The sequence below is a fragment of the Hypomesus nipponensis genome, chromosome 19 (assembly GCF_054491055.1).
Source record: "Hypomesus nipponensis isolate SF chromosome 19, ASM5449105v1, whole genome shotgun sequence".
Classification (NCBI taxonomy): Eukaryota; Metazoa; Chordata; class Actinopteri; order Osmeriformes; family Osmeridae; genus Hypomesus; species Hypomesus nipponensis.
The window spans coordinates 1,328,930-1,348,723 of NC_140379.1; the positions used below are offsets into that span (position 1 = coordinate 1,328,930).

At 52.7% G+C, this 19,794-nt stretch overlaps 1 protein-coding gene across 2 annotated transcripts in view; it reads left to right on the top strand.

Annotated features, from left to right (window-relative positions):
• elp4 (elongator acetyltransferase complex subunit 4) overlaps positions 1-14,708 on the top strand; it is a 56,610-nt gene extending 41,902 nt beyond the window's left edge. For both annotated transcript variants that reach the window (XM_084682316.1, XM_084682317.1), the window contains one exon: positions 13,979-14,708. In XM_084682316.1, coding sequence (XP_084538442.1) covers positions 13,979-14,113 — 135 coding nt within the window. In that variant the 3' untranslated portion in view covers positions 14,114-14,708. The remainder of the gene's footprint in view (positions 1-13,978) is intronic.
• The last annotated feature ends 5,086 nt before the right edge of the window (positions 14,709-19,794 follow it).

Here is a 19,794-nt window from a genome sequence, read left to right on the forward strand (position 1 = left end):
GCCTCGTCATTATCCAGCAGGCTGTCTGAACAGCCCCCCTCTCCTCCCTCTCAGCCTGGACCTCATTGTCGCAGCCTGTGGGGCTGGGGGTATTTGTTTAGGGGTAATTGCTGTGTGGATCTAAGAGGTAATGAGGTGCGTCAACACTTGGCTTCTTCCTCTTTTCTGAGAGGCTGTGACAGACGCAGCCATGCCTGGTCTGGGTCCTGGGTCTGGTCTGGGTCTGGGTCCTGGGTCTGGTCTGGGTCTGGTCTGGGTCTGGGTCTGGTCTGGGTCTGGTCTGGGTCTGGGTCTGGTCTGGGTCTGGTCTAGGTCCTGGGTCCTGTGTCTGGGTCTGGTCTGGGTCTGGTCTGGGTCTGGTCTGGGTCTGGTCTGGGTCTGGTCTAGGTCCTGGGTCTGGTCTGGTCTGGGTCTGGGTCCTGGGTCTGGTCTGGTCTGGTCTAGGTCCTGGGTCTGGTCTGGGTCCTGGGTCTGGTCTGGGTCCTGGGTCTGGTCTGGTCTGGGTCCTGGGTCTGGTCTGGGTCCTGGGTCCTGGGTCTGGTCTGGTCTGGGTCCTGTGTCTGGTCTGGGTCCTGGGTCTGGTCTGGTCTGGGTCCTGGGTCTGGTCTGGGTCCTGGGTCCTGGGTCTGGTCTGGTCTGGTCTGGGTCCTGTGTCTGGGTCCTGTGTCTGGGTCCTGGGTCTGGGTCTGGGTCTGGGTCCTGGGTCTGGGTCTGGGTCTGGGTCTGGTCTGGGTATTAATGCAGGTGGGCAAAAAGGTGATGTGTGTGTTCCTATTCAGGATGTTGTAGCTGTGTGTGTTGCTGTTTGTTCTGAGTCAGGGAGTGTGTGTGTGCATGGTCGTCATGGTGACTACGGTGTGTGTACCGGATCTCAAGGAGGATGTACTCTGTCTCCCCCCCCAGCCCTCCCTCCCCCTCCCCCCAGTGTTGCCATCCAGAGCTACCTAATGATTTCAGTTTCACCTCGTCTCTCTCTCTCTCTCTCTCTCTCTCTCTCTCTCTCTCTCTCTCTCTCTCTCTCTCTCTCTCTCTGTCTCTCTCTGTCTCTGTCTCTCTCTCTGTCTCGTGTCAGGGTACTGGGTCAGAGGAGGTCTCCAGGGCTGAGTGTGTCTTGGTGTGCTGTGTGAAGGACAGTCATGGTGTCAGCTCTGTCCACAGGTGTTTCACAATATTATGCGTGTGCTTCTTTGTTGTAAACAGCATAATAGGAGTAGGCCTGGCCCGCCTCCGGCCCCCCTCACCCCGACCCCCTATACCCTGGCCCCCCTCACCCCAGCCTTGCACTGGAGGTGTAAGTGACCCATTACAGAGGAGGGATTTTGAGTCGCAAATGGCGCATTATTCAGCTTGTAGGTCTGTCCTCAAAAAGTGCCCCGACCAAATCAAACGTGCCGCTCCGGGGTAATTGAGGCCCGCTCCCAACCCCCCTGTGGAGAGCCGAGGGCAGGACTCTAATCCCCGATGACTCGGCTACGGTCCCAAACCTGGCAACCCGCCTGGTTCCCAGCAAAGCTCTGTGCCTCCCCTCTGTCCTCCTGGCTACTCCTCACTCCTCCTCGCTACTCCTCACTCCTCCTCACTCCTCCTCGCTCCTCCTCGCTCCTCCTCACTCCTTCTCACTCCTCCTCACTCCTCCTAACTCCTCCTCAATCCTTCTCGCTCCTCCTCGCTCCTCCTCACTCCTCAGTCCTCGCTCCTCCTTGCTCCTCCTCCTCCTCGCTCTTCCTCCTCGCTGCTCCTCCTCCTCGCTCTTACACGCTCCTCCTCCTTGCTCCTCAGGGTTGTGAGTGTGGGTGTGTTTACGGCTGTGCTGACTCAGGACTCAGTTCACCTGGCTGCATGTATAGTCTTCCTAAGAAAATCCCTTCACACACACACACACACACATCAAGACACACAGACACATTGAAACACACACACCTCTACCTGACTCACAGACACCTCGACCTGACTCCCAGCTTAACATAAATCTCTCATGACCTTCAACACCAAACAACATGGCCGCCGGTGCAGGTCTGGATCTGGGCCAACAGACACTATCGTCCCTCTCTACCTCTGTGTTTCCGGAAGCATCCGGAGCACCATGGAACGCACACACACGTGCTCACACTCTCCACACACACACACACACTCTGGAAACACTCACTACCCCCCCCCCAAACCATGTCTGTCTACATACACTCTAGCTTGGAGACCTGGAGGTTCTGACATGTTTGTGTTTGAAGGTTTTGGGGGGTTTTGAACCTGCAGACAGACGGCCTCCAGGGTTGGTAGTGTCAGCCCCCCCCCCCACACACACACCCTCAGTCTCTCTGATTGGCCGATTGGTCTCTCTATAGCGTGCGTTCACCCCAGGCCCTGCCTCCATTTTTAACAGCCACAACAATGTTCCTCAATTAACACTCCAGCCAGCTCCAGCCTGGTATGACATAGCTGGTGTGTTTCCAGATAAATTAGACAGCCGAAACACAACAGCGCTGGTTTTAGGACCTGGGGGAGTGTGGAGGGCAGGGGAGGTGGTGAGGTTTTTGACAAGGCGGCCTGGGTGATGTGTCATTCTCCCTGACATCAACACACCCTGAAGGAGAGCAGACCTGCTCCCCTCCTACCCAGGGTGCACCTCACCTAGCCGGGACTACATTTACACCAGCACCAGCCCACAGGGAGGTGGAGGTGAGGAGGTGAGGAGGGGAGGGAGGGAGGGAGGGAGGGAGGGAGGGAGGGAGGGAGGGAGGGAGGGAGGGAGGGAGGGAGGGAGGGAGGGAGGGAGGGAGGGAGGGAGGGAGGGAGGGAGGGAGGGAGGGAGGGAGGGAGGGAGGGAGGGAGGGAGGCTTAGGGAAAGGTTACTGTGTGTCCTATCGTGTGGAACAGTGAAAGGTAAACTCTATCTGGGCCCATCACCCCCAGGGGTGATGGAGGGGATGATGGATGGGGTGGTTAACCTGTACCAGGTCCTGATTGGCTGGTTAACCAGCAGCAGGTCCTGATTGGCTGGTTAACCTGTACTTTTACATTACATTTATGCATTTAGCAGACGCTTTTATCCGAAGCGACTTCCAAGAGAGAGCTTTACAAAAGAGCATAGGTCACTGATCATGACAACGAGGTAGTCAAATCAAATTAAAACAACATGAACCCCACAAAGTGCAAGATTGTACCTGTAGAAGAACAATCAACAGTAAAAATATTTCACAGCGTGTACAAGAGCTCAAGAGTTAACTTTGTTATTACTAACCTACAACAGCAACAAGTCTCTCAATAAGAGTCATTGTGATCCTGGAGGAAACTAACATCAGGTCGATTCAAGCATTCCTAAGTACCGTTGTACTCCCGGAACAAGTGCGTCTTGAGCCTTTTCTTGAAGGTGGGGAAACATTCAGTGTCCCTGATGGAGGTGGGGAGCTGGTTCCACCATTGGGGGGCCAGACAGGAGAAGAGATGTGTTGGGACCAGGCGGTCTTGAACGGTGGGACCACCAGGCGGTTGTCTGAAGAAGACCGTAGGTGGCGGGTGGGGGTGTAAGGTTGCAGGACAGACTTGATGTAGTCGGGTGCAGTCCCCTTCACTGCTCAGACGGTTAGTACCAGGGTCTTGAATCTGATACGGGCGTTGATGGGTAGCCAGTGGAGAGAGATGAGGAGTGGGGTAACGTGGGAGCGTCTGGGTAGATTGTAGACCAGGTGTGCCGCTGCGTTCTGAGTCCTCTGAAGAGGGCGGGTTGCACATGTTGGGAGACCAGCGAGCAGGTTCCCTCCGGCTGCACCAGGTCCTGATTGGCTGGTTAACCTGTACCAGGTCCTGATTGGCTGGTTAACCTGTACCAGGTCCTGATTGGCTGGTTAACCTGTACCAGGTCCTGATTGGCTGGTTAACCTCCAGCAGGTCTGTGTGTGGGCTAACCCAGTCAGCAGTAATGACTGGCTGTGGTCGGCATGCCTGTCAGTGTGAAGGCTGTTACTCCAGCAACACCTCTTCATTCCTCTGTGAAGGCTCCAGGATGGAGGTCTTTGTGCCTCACAAGCACCATCCTCTTAGCCAGCAGGGCCCAGGGGGGTGCTGCTGATGGATTGCCCCCCACCCCCCTTATAACTTCACCCGGCCACACAGTCAAATAAACACTCTCACACACACACACACACACTCATAAAAGACTAAAGGATTACGTACACACCCTGACATTATCTGTTTATTATGTATTAAACACTGGCTCTTCAGCAGACTGGTACACAAAACACTGAAGCACTAGCACTCTCTCTCTCTCACACACACACACACTCAATCTTGTGCCTATTCACTCACTTGATCTACGGCCTCCTCCACATCTCTGTGAAGAAAAGGAGTGCTGTCTCTGCAGCCATCCTCCTCTGCAGAAAGGAACCCTTCTCTTCCCCCTTCTCTTCCCCCTCTCTTCCCCCCTCTCTTCCCCCTCTCTTCCCCCCTCTCTTCCCCCCTCTCTTCCCCCTCTCTTCACCCCTCTCTTCCCCCCTCTCTTCCCCCCTCTCTTCACCCCTCTCTTCACCCCTCTCTTCCCCCTCTCTTCCCCCTCTCTTCCCCCCTCTCTTCCCCCCTCTCTTCCCCCTCTCTTCACCCCTCTCTTGAAACCCACCCTGACACTCTTCACCCCTCCCTCCTGTCCTCCCTCCCTCTCTCCCTCCCCTGTCCACCCCCACTCTCCGCTCCATCCCTTACTCCTGTCTCACCCACTCTGCTCATCTTTAAACACATCCCCTCAAACCCTTTCTCTCTCCACCACTCATCCCCCCCCCCCCCCCCACTGTCCTCCGCTCCTCTGGTGGAGGCTGGTGAGATATGTGGTGCCCAGGCTGCTTCTGCTGGTGTTGAGCAGGGAGCTGTAGAAGCCATGTGAACAAGGACATTGTCATTCACAGCTGGGTCACGCTGAACTTACCTCTCCTCAGTTTGTCTCCTGCTCTTCTCTTCTCTCTTCTTTCCCCCTCTCCTCTCTTTTCCTCTCTCTTCTCACCTCCTCATCTCCTCTCTCTGCTTGTCCTCCTCCTCTCTGCTCCTCTCTAACACAGACAGACTGTTGTCTGAGAGCTTCCTCTCTCTTCTCACCTCCTCATCTCCTCTCTCTGCTTCTCCTCCTCCTCTCTGCTCCTCTCTAACACAGACAGACTGTTGTCTGAGAGCTTCCTCTCTCTTCTCACCTCCTCATCTCCTCTCTCTGCTTCTCCTCCTCCTCTCTGCTCCTCTCTAACACAGACAGACTGTTGTCTGAGAGCTTCCTCATCTCCTCTCTCTGCTTGTCCTCCTCCTCTCTGCTCCTCTCTAACACAGACAGACTGTTGTCTGAGAGCTTCCTCTCTCTTCTCACCTCCTCATCTCCTCTCTCTGCTTGTCCTCCTCCTCTCTGCTCCTCTCTAACACAGACAGACTGTTGTCTGAGAGCTTCCTCTCTCCTCTCTCTGCTTCTCCTCCTCCTCTCTGCTCCTCTCTAACACAGACAGACTGTTGTCTGAGAGCTTCCCCTCTCCTCTCTCTGCTTGTCCTCCTCCTCTCTGCTCCTCTCTAACACAGACAGACTGTTGTCTGAGAGCTTCCCCTCTCCTCTCTCTGCTTCTCCTCCTCCTCTCTGCTCCTCTCTAACACAGACAGACTGTTGTCTGAGAGCTTCCTCTCTCTTCTCACCTCCTCATCTCCTCTCTCTGCTTCTCCTCCTCCTCTCTGCTCCTCTCTAACACAGACAGACTGTTGTCTGAGAGCTTCCTCTCTCCTCTCCCGAGGGGTTACCCGCTTACCCAAGCTGACACACTAACCTTCTGACGACCTTTTCGCTTGCCAAATGTTCTGCCTGTAAACTGAGGGTGAACCCAGTTCGAGAGCTTGGGCAGGGGGGAGAAGGGGAGGTGATGGAGAGAGAGAGAGGGTCGCATTTTTAGGAAAGGTCCAAATTGCACCAGCCAGCTCTCTCCATTCATTGTGCCATTCTAAATATTGCGTGTGTGCATGAGGCTCAGTGTTGCAGAGAAATGCATGAATAATATATCGTTTTCATCTCCTAAACATCCTTGGAAAATTCTCTCAGAAATGTTCTTAACGTGTGGTAGAGAACGAACAGAAGGATCCATGGTCACGACCTGTCTGGGGCATTGTGGGAAATGTAGTTATTTTGTCCCACCCAATGCTGTTCCCTGTGTCCACATATTTGCATCAGCCATGCTAATATCTTTGTACTACGTCATAAACACAAAATCTTTTTCAGTCAGTTTACCTGTTTACATACAGAGATTTTAAAAGTATTCTTTGATCAGTTATCATGAATGCTAAAAGAAAGATGAATTGTAATGATGTTCTTTAAGGTTGTTGTCTGTGGAGTGTGATCCCATGTTCGGCATGTTGAGCTGATGTCCGTCTGGTATGATCCCTTCTAACTGGGTTCTAATCTCTGGAGAAGGATGTTCCTCGATGAGCTGGGGGTGTTGCATGGTGGACTATAGTATCACATGGTCATGGTTTCGGGGGTTAAGAGGAGGGTCTGGGGGAGGGGGGATGTGCTGTCATGGTTCATGCAAGCCTGGTTACAAACTGAGGGCCAATCAGTAGTGAAGGCAGCACTTAGATGTGTTTGTACTATCTGCCCTCTACCCCTCTTTCCTCTGTCTCTCTCTCTTCTCCCTCTCTCTCCCCCCCCCTCTCTCTCCCCCCTCTCTCTCTGTCTCTCTCCCCCCCCCCTCTCTCTCTCTCTCTCTCCCCCCCCTCTCTCTCTGTCTCTCTCTCCCCCCCCCTCTCTCTCTCTCTCTCTCCCCCCCCTCTCTCTCTGTCTCTCTCTCCCCCCCCTCTCTCTCTCTCTCCCTCCCCCCCTCTCTCTCTCTCTCTCTCTCTCCTCCCCCCCCCTCTCTCTCTCTCTCTCTCTCTCCCCCCCCCCCCTCTCTCTCTCTCATGGCCTCTGTCCCTCCAGGGTTGGATGACCGCTGCCTGGTTGTGCCTCAGTCTATAACACCAGAACTACCCTCTACACCCCCCAATCCCCTCCACCCTCAGCCTCTGCTCTGGGGTCAGCCTGCCCTCAGCCCTCACCCCCACATAGCCTCCAGTGGGGGCTATTGCTTGCCAGAGAAACTAAACCCAACTGAAAACAAACAAGATGGTCGCTTTGCTGCCCAGCCTCCTCCAGGCCTGGCTCCAGTGCCCAGACGACGACAGTAGCCATGACGATGGTGGTTTGGGAGTTTGGTTCAGCGACCTCTCCCAGATGTCTCGTCAGAGGTCATCACACGCGCGGCGGCGTGTTGTGATGCGTTAACGAGTGGCTAGCTATCCAGGTGTAAAACAAACATTCCATTCCGTATTAAAAATCCCTCCCGAAATATTACAGTTCATCTGCTTCCTGATTTAACAGGTTTGGGCCTAATGAAAGAGATTACTCACAACGGGTGTATCTGCTCGACGTTCATGACTGTAATTATCCCCCCCATCCCCCCTCCTGCTTTTACCCCTCGCCCCCCCTCACCCTTCACCCCCCTCCTTCTCTGTCAGACACATGAGATTGAAGCAGAAGGGACATGGAGCCTGTCTGTCTCTGTCTGTCTGTCTCTATCTGTCTGTCTCTGTCTGTCTCTGTCTGTCTCTCTCTGTCTGTCTGTCTCTGTCTGTCTCTGTCTGTCTCTGTCTGTCTGTCTCTGTCTGTCTCTGTCTGTCTCTGTCTGTCTGTCTCTGTCTGTCTCTGTCTGTCTTTGTCTGTCTTTCTGGCTGTCTTTCTGCCTGTCTGTCTGTCTGTTCCCCTACCTAAATAGTATTTAAGGGAATGACTTTGTGGTTTAAGTATTGAACTGCAGATCAAGAGATCCCCCGGTGTCTTTACACAAAAGTGTCTGTGACCCGGCTAGCAGGTGACCCGGCTAGCAGGTGACCCGGCTAGCAGGTGACCCGGCTAGCAGGTGACCCGGCTAGCAGGTGACCCTCCACCCAATTACAGGGGCTTGTCACGAGAGAAACATGAGTTGAGGTGACAAAATCTCACCTTCTTTCTTTACACACACACCACCCCTTGCCCCCTCTCTCATTTTCAATAACTCACTCACCTAAACACTCACACACCTTCACAAACCAACTCTCACAGTTTACAACAAGGGAACAGTTCAGGAGTTAGTTTAGTAATATTTAATTGTAATCTCATTTGCCCTTACGGGCAATTTGTCCTGCAGCAAGGACGTTTACCTCCACCACATATAAAGACAAATACACATCAATAATACCTAACATTTTCTAGAACTGTAAAAAGGACAAAGTAAGAAGTTATCCAAATACCTATGTGTGTGCGTAGTAGAGTTGTGCAGTGCCTGGTGTCTGGTAGAGCGAGCTTGGTCACCAGCAGGTTAGTGAGGACAGGCCCAGATCGTGTTGCACTCTCTCCAGCATCACAATAGGAGAGGAAGGCTCCCCTGCTTGTCTGCCTTTGTTGCGTCCAGGTGGGCAGGGGTTACCTCCTAGCAGAAGGGATTTGTTTTAGAGCCGTTTCTGCTTTTCTCTGAGAAAGTAGCGGAAGTATTTTCTGAAATTGCCGTTGAAAATGCCACGATAGTTCTGTCCCCCAGCGTAGAAAAGAACATAGTTCTCATTATCTTAGCTTTTTTTTTTTTTTTTTTACTGAAGTTAATGTGAGTTCCTCAAAGGCCCACAATTGATTTCCCACACAATGCTGTGTAACTCTATAGTGGGAAGGGATTAAGGGCTGTGCAGGCCTCTCGTTTGGGTCGGTTTAGATGGAACAACTAGTCTGAGAAACCTTGACGCGTTTAACATAATTTACCGTTGACATTAACATCACCATTTTTATATTTGCTTTCCCGTTTCAGATTTGATCCATGAAGCAGAGATGCTTTCAACCAAAGACATTTAGAAATAGTGCATGTAGAAAGTATAGCAGTAGATTAATTATCAGTAGTGCACAGTTCTGACTGTGTTCTGGTTTTTACCTGAGAAAATCTCCTCCTGTTTGACCTCTGGCATGGGGGGGGGGGGGTGGTGAGGGGAGCAGCCTTCTCGGACTGACGTAATTTCACAGTTGTTGCACTGTGGCCAATGGGGACACTGTAGAACTGTCCTGACACCAAGAAGTGCCTGGTAATGGAACTGGACCAATATCCATCTTCCATTTTCCTGGACGGTACAATACGGCCAATGTTTATATTGCATCTTGGTACAGCTAGGATCTTATTTGTCTTGCCCGCGGGTTTAGTTTGATGGTTTTTCATGAATCCTATCATGAAATGATTGCTTTTCACATGACATTAACAACGGATTAGCATAACTTCTTGTGCACTTTTTTTTCTTCCTTTGTTTGGAGTGCCACAACCGAGGCTAAAGTGTTCTTGAAAAGACACCAATATTATCCCAAGTCCTCTTAAGTGTGTGTTTTCCATTAAGTAGATGTTTACCGTAAACAGCATGTCATTCAGCAAAGCACACTTTTATAGCGGCTAATCTGATTGGAGCAGCCAGACCATTCACAGTGTTTCCGGGCTGGGTGTCATGTTTCCCAGGGTCCTGAGCGCTACAGTGACACAGTAAAACTCAGGAAAATAAATGACTCGTTAAATTAGCACCTAATACTCAAGTCATTAGCTGGCCGTTACCTCTGTGGAATGCTTTTGAAGGGGGGTGAGGGTTTAGAACCAGCCCCTTTCTAAGCTCCGTCGGGAGAAAATCTGGGTATTTGGATCATGGAAATGACGCGCTTACATAAAGTGATATAAACACAGTTGAACCGAAGCCGTAAGCACTTGAACCAGGGATATACCTCCCCGCTCTCAGAAACAGTTTGACAGTATTTACAGGCAGCTCTGTCTATGTGCAGCAGTGTGACCAGGTCTGCATGAGGGAGGGCCGGGGTTTGGGGTGGAGGGCTAAGCTGCTGTGTCCATTGTGGGGTGATATTAGTAACCCTCTTAGACTGCACTAGTCTGTGGGCGGGGCCAGAGGGCTCATTTCAAGTGCTTAGTGATTGTCGAGATTTGTCACCCCTCAGCCCTGTTAAGAGGGTCTCGTTCTCCCCCTGTCCTCCTATCCTCCTCTCCCCCTGTCCCCCTCTCTCCCTCTCCCCCTGTCCTCCTCTCCCCCTGTCCTCCTCTCCCCCTGTCCTCCTCTCCCCCTGTCCTCCTCTCCCCCTGTCCTCCTCTCCCCCTGTCCTCCTCTCCCCCTCTCCTCCTCTCTCCCTCTCCCCCTGTCCTCCTCTCCCCCTGTCCTCCTCTCCCCCTGTCCTCATGTCCCCCTGTCTTCCTCTCCCCCTGTCCTCCTCTCCCCCTGTCCCCCTCTCTCCCTCTCCTCCTCTCCCCCTGTCCTCCTCTCCTCCTGTCTCCCCCTCTCCCCCTCTCCCCCTCTCCCCCTCTCCCCCTCTCCCCCTCTCCCCCTCTCCCCCTCTCCCCCTGTCCTCCTCTCCCCCTGTCCTCATGTCCCCCTGTCCTCCTCTCCTCCTGTCTCCCCCTCTCCCCCTCTCCCCCTCTCCCCCTCTCCCCCTCTCCCCCTCTCCCCCTCTCCCCCTGTCCTCCTCTCCCCCTGTCCTCCTGTCTCCCTCTCCCCTTGATCTTTCTGATCACACACACACTAACTCATACCATTGGTATACTCCGCCTCACCCTCCCTCATCCCTCATACCATTGGTATACTCTGCCACCCTCCCTCATCCCTCATACCATTGGTATACTCCGCCACCCTCACCCCCTCCCTCATCCAACCCTTTCTCTGTTCTCCTGCTCGTGATGGTTGCCAGGCAGCAGGGAAAGACTTCATACACACACACACACACAACCCATAGCTCCCAGGTCTTTCCGGATGTCCTTGTTTACATCATGGTGTTGTATGGAAGCTGGCTAGCTGGCTGGCTGGCTGACTTTATTGGCCGAGGGTTAAGAATATCATGTCTGATGCCAGCAGATGCATTGTATAGAACGCAAGGAAATGTAAAATGGTTACATTCACGTAGATGACGAACTTGAGTCCACAAGAGTGTTGTCAATTTTTGCAAATTTTTGGGAATTAGCTAGTACTTGTTTATTTTTTGAATTAGCTTGTTCTTAAACATTTTTTTTTTGAATTAGATAAAGAAATATAATAAAGAAATCATTAAAAAAATTCAAATATTTTTTCTTTCTTTTTTTTGGTATTTAACCTTGAATTAGCTCTCACATGCACATGCCTGGATGAGTGTGCTTGTTCCTTACGTGTGATCGTCGCTGCAGGGCATTTCACCAGCGAGGGAAAACCAGAACGATGGATGCAGGAAGGTACTGCAGACACTGGGGACTCCCTGTCAAACAGACAGTCCTCTCAGATGGTGACCTGCTTGCTATCCTACTCATCTGCATGTCAAAGTCCTTGACTGCTTCTGTCTAGCCCCCTCCCTCCCCTCCTTCAAAATCAAACTTTGTTGTTACCATCGATTGCTTTGGTCTGGCCCCCAGCCCAGAGGTTAAGGGAGGCAGTCTTCGATTGGTTCGACCTTCGGTTTAGCATGTGCCCAGTGTGTTACTGGAGTCCGAAACTGACACACACACTCTCACACATACTCTCACACACTGACACACACCTGAGATGGCTGGCTGGCTGTGTGTGTGTGTGTGTGTGTATGTGTGTGCGCTTGACAGATCCTCAGTGGTGTGATGTAACTTTTATTGTTATTTTTCTGTTGGGTGGAGAGGATGTATACGTGATCGATCCTCCTCTCTTTCCGCCGCAGTGCACTTAGAGAGATGAGGCCTGATCAATGATCAGTTTTTGTTTTCTTTCTTTAGTCACACCTGAGTGAGCTGGAGACATTGAAGGTTATGGGGGGGGGGGGGGGGCACGGTCAGGGGCAAAGCTTCTGGAAGGTTCGTTGATCCAGGAAGCTGGAGGTGTCTGTGTGTTTTCACACTCAATAGAGGACGCACACAGTGTTCCTCAGACCCGCTCTCTTCTGAAGAGCCGTGGCAAGTGTCTCTCGTCCCCCTGATTGTCGATGTCTCTCCCAACACACTCCGCCTCACCCCCTGATCTCTTTCTCTCTCTCTCTCTCTCTCTCTCTCTCTCTCTCTCAGGATTAACTCCTGACCTCAGCCCTCACCCCAACCATCTACACACACCCCTCACCCCAACCATCTACACTCACACCTCACCCCTCACCCCAACCATCTACACACACCCCTCACCCCAACCATCTACACACACCCCTCACCCCTCACCCCAACCATCTACACACCCCTCACCCCCCCACACACACACACACCTCACCCCTCACCCCAACCATCTACACACACACCTCACCCCCCCACACACACACACACCTCACCCCCCACACACACCCCCACACACACACACCTCACCCCAACCATCTACACACACCCCTCACCCCAACCATCTACACACACACCTCACCCCACACACACACCTCACCCCCACTCACACACCTCACGCCCACACACAAACACACACACCCCTCCCCTCGGTCCCTGTCTGGTCTCCTGCAGTCAGAACACATCCTGTCACACTGAGCTCTCCTGATTGGCTCAGAGGGAGTCCATGAGGCAGCGCACCTGACCCCTGACCCTGAATTTTAAAAACATTGCACTTTTTCGAGTTGTGTGGGAAAATGAAATATATATTTAACTTTTTAAACATGAGGATCTGAACTTCTACTTGAGTACTACTACTTACTTTTGCCTTCTCTAATCTGATCAACTGAAGCACTTCAGTAAAGCACTGTGTGCTTACTGTAAGTACCCTCTTGACTGAGCAAGTGACAGTACAGATACAGGACTTGACACCATGTCCTTGATTGAGGAAAGTTCCAGAACGCTACAGTGAATCGGTGACGATAGTGAGATATTTTGGAATCAAAAGACAAGAGCAGTGATTCTGGAACCCAAGGCTTATAACAAGCCTAGAAAGAGCCTGCTTCATTGTTTGTTGTGTTCCGCCCGGGGCTGGACTGGAAGTAAGATAGTGACGTCCTGAGTTCTGTCAGCTTGTAGGGACACTGTTAACCCCTGCGCCCAAACACCCAGTCGTTACTGGGCAAGATAAGTATCTGGCACTGGAGAGGGGCTCTCTGGAGAGGGGCTCTCCCTAAGCCCTGCGGCTGGAGGCAGTGAGGCCTGGCCAGGCTGGGGAGGTTTAGAGGGGTGGGGTGGGAGTGGAGCTCTGGATCTCTGGGTTTCGAATGTCTTGGTAGATTCCTTCTCAAACTTAATTACAGGGTTTTAACTCCTCGACGAACAGGGCAGCCTTAACTTGGGTCTCTCCTTTCGACACACACTCTACCCAACCACCAACACGAAAAAAGACGTTTTGCCTTTTCGGCGTTCGTAAGGTCGAACACTCTGGAGGGACTTCAATCCCCTCCCTCTCATCTCCTCAGCTCGTAGATGTGACGAGGGTCTGACCTGCTGTGGGGGGGTTGACAGGAAGGGAGAGCAGCCTTTCTGAGGCTTGTTAGCGTGTCAGTGCTGGGGCCGTGTGTGCTTGGCCCAGGTTGACCCTCAGGCTTGTATTTGCTGCTCGGGGCAGCTCTGCAGATTAGCTAGCTGTGGAACAAGCTGCTCCGCTAAAACGCTTGATTGTAATGACTCTGGTATTAGCACGTCTTAATCAACTTTGTCAAAAATACTTCTGCATGCTTTTGCGATCCCTTCCTTTATGCTCAACACACACACACACACACCTTCACAAACCGACACACACCTTCACAAAGCACCCCATGCACACTCACCCCCTCCGGCCCCCTCAGAGCAGTGAGAGATGTAAAGCTGGGGGAGCATTTAGCTGCACGCTAGCAGGACTCCTGCTGCCTGGCAGTGAGGAGAGCTGTGGCAGGTGATGTGATACAGGCCTGTTCTCTGGCTTTAGACAGAACCACAGTGATGCCTGCATGCTCTCAGTCTGGAGCTTAGTCCTGTTGTATAACACCATTCCTCTCTGCCCCCCCCCCCCGTCCCGCACACACACCTTGTCTTCCCCTCTCTCTCTCCCTCTCTCTCTTCAGCGGCTACACCTGCCTCCAGACCTCTCAGAGACAGTGAGCAGAGTGAGCAGGGGGGCAGGGGAGCAGGGGGGGTCATCTCCCGGGGCAACAGCCTGTGGCTCTCTGACCTCCAGCAGCAAACACCTGGACTTCTAGAACCCTGTCACCAGGGCAACCAACACCTGGACTTCTAGAACCCTGTCACCAGGGCAACCAACACCTGGACTTCTAGAACCCCGTCACCATGGCAACCAACACCTGGACTTCTAGAACCCCGTCACCAGGGCAACCAACACCTGGAACCTGGATCTCTGCCCTCGCTGCCATAGCAACCCTGGACTGTGCCCTCTTCTCCCCCCTTTGCCCCCCCCACCCTCCACCTATCAAAGGTTGCCAAACGAATTCAACCCATCTGGCCCCAACTGACCCAGCAACAACACCACTGTCCGACTTGGGAGACCCATGACTGACCAGGGTGATGGGAGACCCATGACCAGGGTGAGCGGGGATCTGGGCCGTTTGGAGCAGGGCAGGATTTACAACAGTAACTGTTGTGAAGTCTGACCTTCTGGTACTCAGATGTGGTTACGGCCTCATGTGTTCCGGGAGAGACTGGAAGACACGACCTAGTTCATGTTACTGACCTGGATGGGCAGACCTGCTCCTTACAACCTGCAGCACTGTTAACATGTTCAGAATCATTTACAGCCAGGGTTTTTTTTTGTTAAATTGAATAAAAATGTCGCTAGTCTCATGGATTTGGATTTTACTTTTATGTCCCACTTTCTGTGCCACAAATTAAGTTAATCAAGAAGTAGATATCGTAAATAATCAACAGTTAAAGCGTGAACCACTTCCAGCGCTGCGTGAATGTCTGTCAGAATGAGCAGGCTGCTCTTACAGCTGATCTGGGGTCTGTTGCTGGCTACGTCCTGAAGACTGACGCAGGCCACAGCTGGGGAAGGCTGGTCCTGGAGCAGGGCTTTAGTCTATCTCTGCTGGGCGGGGAGGCTAGCTAGGGGCTGGGGGGGCTGGAGGAGGGCTGGGGGGGCTGGAGGAGGGCTAGAGGCTGGGGGGGCTGGAGGAGGGCTAGAGGCTGGGGGGGCTGGAGGAGGGCTAGAGGCTGGGGTGGCTGGAGGAGAGCTAGGGGGTTGGGGGGGCTGGAGGAGGGCTAGAGGCTGGGGGGGCTGGAGGAGGGCTAGAGGCTGGGGGGGCTGGAGGAGGGCTAAGGGGCTGGGGGGGCTGGAGGAGGGCTAGAGGCTGGGGGGCTGGAGGAGGGCTAGAGGCTGGGGGGGCTGGAGGAGGGCTAGAGGCTGGGGGGGCTGGAGGAGGGCTAGAGGCTGGGGTGGCTGGAGGAGAGCTAGGGGGTTGGGGGGGCTGGAGGAGGGCTAGAGGCTGGGGGGGCTGGAGGAGGGCTAGAGGCTGGGGGGGCTGGAGGAGGGCTAAGGGGCTGGGGGGGCTGGAGGAGGGCTAGAGGCTGGGGGGGCTGGAGGAGGGCTAGAGGCTGGGGGGGCTGGAGGAGGGCTAGGGGCTGGGGGGGCTGGAGGAGGGCTAAGGGGCTGGGGGGGCTGGAGGGGCTGGAGGAGGGCTAGGGGCTGGGGGGGCTGGAGGAGGGCTAGAGGCTGGGGGGGCTGGAGGAACGCTAGGGACTGGGGGGCTGGAGGAGGGCTAGGGGCTGGGGGGCTGGAGGAGGGCTAGGGGCTGGGGGGGCTGGAGGAGGGCTATGGGACTGGAGGAGGGCTAGGAGCTGGGGGGGCTGGACTCGGGGTTCAGGGTGGGGTGGGGCTGAAGGGGCATAGGTGGGGGGGGGGGCTTCACAGATCATCAGGCGTGCTATTCGGATGGGCTGCTTTGCAAAGACAAGCCCAAAAGAATAAATTAGATCAAATGGTGACATGGAGAATACACAGCATGAAGAACTGAATGTTTTTTGTTCTGTTTTGTTTTTGCTCTTCTTGTGACGGTGTCAGTTGGAGTGTGTTTGTCTGTGATAGCTGGCAGTGTGTGTAACAATCACCAACTGTGGACTGGGGAGAGGGCGTTAGGTCAGGTGTGTGTGTGTGTGCATGCGTTTGTGTGTAAGCTGCAGTACTTCAACCAGATTCCTTATAACAAATAAATACTGGCCAACAACATTCAGTGTACTAGCCTATATTTCAATGTGGTGTGTGTGTGTGTGTGTGTGTGTGTGTGAGCATGTTTGTTTGTTTTGGGCAGTGTGTGTGTCTGTCTTTCTGTGTCTTTGGATTTGTACACTTGGTGTATTAGACAGAAGCCTATTTCACTCCAGGGAAGTATTCATAATGCAGAAATCCTGTCAACCATGAATTATTCATCTTTCTGGTTATATAAATCTACTTATGTAGGGGGGCTGTTGCTCGCTTGTGTCAGCCTGCCTGCGTACATTTACCGTAACGCCAGTGCAGTCTTCAGTTTCTTCACCCTCTGATATGTGTTTGAATACGTGTCTCAATACCGCCGAATAATCCTGCTACACATCCTGTTTGTGTGTGGATCGTTCCTGCTGTGAGTTCCTGCTGTGAGTCAGAGTGTGACAGTTGAGGAGCGTGTGGAAGACAGGAGCCCCCGACACCCTGCGCTGGCAGGCAGGTCGGAGCCGAGGCGGTGAGGGGAGGAGCCGGGGTGGAGCCCTCACCCGGGTGAAGCGTCACCTGACTGGCTGGGCAGGTATGGGAGGTTTAACGTCTTCTCAGAACCATCAAGGTCTTTAATTTCCTTCTCCTACCTTCTCCTCTCCTTCCCCTCTCTCCTCCCCCTCTCTCTTCCCCCTTTCTCCTCCCCTCTCCTCCCTTCTCTACTCCCCTCTCCTCTTTTTCCCCTCTCTCCTCACCTCTACCCCTCTCTCCCACTCTCCCCCTCTCTCTTCCCCTCTCCTCTCCCCCTCTCCCCTCTCCCCCTCTCTCCTCCTCCCTCTCTTTCCTCACTCCACATGACAGGCTGCACTCGCATGTGTCCCAGGTGACTTCCTGGATCATCTGGTTGCCTCTGCCCGGCCAATCGGCAGAGACAGCCTTCCTGTTGTCCTACAGCTCCCAGCCTTCACCTGGTTCTGTCACCCGGCAACACTGCGCTTTTGCTTTTCCTCACACAGAGTGCCGTGGCTACAATACCTGTTCTGTTGAGTTTTTTTCACCTAAGTCAAAAATATTTTATTTTTTGTTTGGCATTGTGTTCACTTGCCAACCAACAATGAATGTATCTGGTACTCTTAAAGTGCCATCCGTAAGTTTTAGGACAGTAAAGTTGACATTTTACTTTTGGAATGTTTTGTTTGAAATAGTCAGTTTGGAATATTCTGGTTGTACTATTCCATTGTAATAATGTATCCACATTGACAACAGTTTATCATTAGTTATTAACTACCATGTAACTACACAACAGTACCTATAGTAAAAGGATTTGAGGGATATAGGAGTTCCTCTGTAATTAAATGGTATCAAATGTTTGTGGTGTCGATTACTGCAAAAGTGTAAGGAGCTACAGTCTGGTAGTTAATGAAACCTTAATGTAAAGTGTTGCAGCTGTAGTTTTGTCTGCGGAGCGCAGAACGAAAAGGAGAGAGGAGAGACCAGTCTGCAGTCATCTGCAGTGTGTCTGTCTGCAGTCATCTGCAGTGTGTCTGTCTGCAGTCATCTGCAGTGTGTCTGTCTGCAGTCATCTGCAGTGTGTCTGGACAGCAAGACCTGGCCTGGAGGGCTTTTAGGCACTGTAAACACTTCTCTTTTTACAGACACACACAAACACACACGCTCTCACACACACTTAACTTAGGCCCAGAGCCTAGGATTGGAGGCGCTGTATTGAAAGCGACTTCTCCCAGTCGACACCTTTGAGAGTGACCGAGGATGTTCCCTGCTGGAGGTGAGCTGAGTCTAACAGACTGGGATCGCTGTGTCACCGTCCACAAACCATGACGAGGAGAGAAATCTCCTCCCAGTCTCCTCCCAGTCTCCTCCCAGTCTCCTCCCAGTCTCCTCCCAGTCTCCTCCCAGTCTCCTCCCAGTCTCCTCCCAGTCTCCCTGGACCATGTGTGTCTACAGGCAGCATCTGACTGTTCTCTAATTATCTATTTGTTTTTTTCCTCTTCTTTCACCCCAACCCCGTTATGTAAATATTGATGTTCTTCAACTGATTATCACTTTGTGTGTTTTGTATCTCTGTGTGTCGCTTCTGTTAATATTGATGTTCGTCTTTTAGCCTCTCTGTTTGCCACACGACACTCCTGCTGTCTGGTGTCCTGTTCTGGTTTCCTGGTCTGGTGTCCTGGTCTGGTGTCCTGGTCTGGTGTCCTGGTCTGTCCTGGTCTGGTGTCCTGGTCTGGTGTCCTGGTCTGGTGTACTGGTCTGTCCTGGTCTGGTGTCCTGGTCTGTCCTGGTCTGGTGTCCTGGTCTGGTGTCCTGGTCTGTCCTGGTCTGGTGTCCTGGTCTGGTGTCCTGGTCTGGTGTCCTGGTCTGTCCTGGTCTGTCCTGGTCTGGTGTCCTGGTCTGGTGTCCTGGTCTGGTGTCCTGGTCTGTCCTGGTCTGGTGTCCTGGTCTGGTGTCCTGGTCTGGTGTCCTGGTCTGGTGTCCTGGTCTGTCCTGGTCTGGTGTCCTGGTCTGGTGTCCTGGTCTGGTGTCCTGGTCTGTCCTGGTTTAGTGTCCTGGTCTGTCCTGGTCTGGTGTCCTGGTTTGGTGTCCTGGTCTGGTGTCCTGGTCTGGTGTCCTGGTCTGTCCTGGTTTAGTGTCCTGGTCTGTCCTGGTCTGGTGTCCTGGTCTGGTGTCCTGGTCTGGTGTCCTGGTCTGGTGTCCTGGTCTGTCCTGGTTTGGTGTCCTGGTCTGGTGTCCTGGTCTGGTGTCCTGGTCTGGTGTCCTGGTCTGGTGTCCTGGTCTGGTGTCCTGGTCTGTCCTGGTCTGGTGTCCTGGTCTGGTGTCCTGGTCTGGTGTTGGTATAGAAGACTTGTTCATCTGTGTTTCTCTGGTCAGGGAGCCCTCTGGGCCAACAGGAAAGTAATCCAGCTGTAACTCACCTAGCGCTCTCTTGTCCCACCCCTCCTACGAGGTGCACCCATCCCCCTCCACACACACAGCCCCCTGCTGAGGCAGCAAGTGAAGCAAACTAATTCACTCTGCCACACGGTCGCCCCTCCGCCTCACTCTGGGCCCTGCCTGCTTCATCCTTCCCTCCCTGCCCCCCTCTCTCCCTCTCCTCCTTTTTTTCTCTTTCTCTCTATCCTTTCCTCTCCTTCTCTGTCTCCCTCCTTCTCCTTCTCCTCCCCCTCCTTCTCTCACCCTCTCTCTCTGTTTTTTTCATACCATCGTAACTCTACCAAAACAAGGGTGAGTGGTGGTGAATTGCTTGACCTTCTCTTTTGTGTGCTGTTGTTGTGGTGTGTGGTCTGTATGGGCCTGTTGTCGGCCCTCCTCCACAAGAGCTTTCTGCTGATTTAGAAGACGTTTGGTGGGAATCTGACTCTGTTTTTTGCCCGTGTCAAGAAAATTCCCAGTTCACGTGATTGTGTTCACACCAGATTCCCCTAAATGTGCATCGGTGTGGAAGTCCACATGTGATGTGTACTTGTTCTTGCACCAGTTTTAATTTTTTTTAAGTACAAACAGTAATGCCACGCAAAAATCTTTCATTGAGACACAATTTTACTGTACAAAATGTTTTTTTTTTTATAGTTTTCACAAAATACATTTAAAAAGCTCCATTTTAAATAAAATTAAATTGAAATATAGACAGTGTAGATGCATCATCTCTGAAACGTTGCTCAGATGTCGACCCCGCGTACTGTACGTGTTTATACTCTACGTACACAGAAACAAAACGCTAAACTT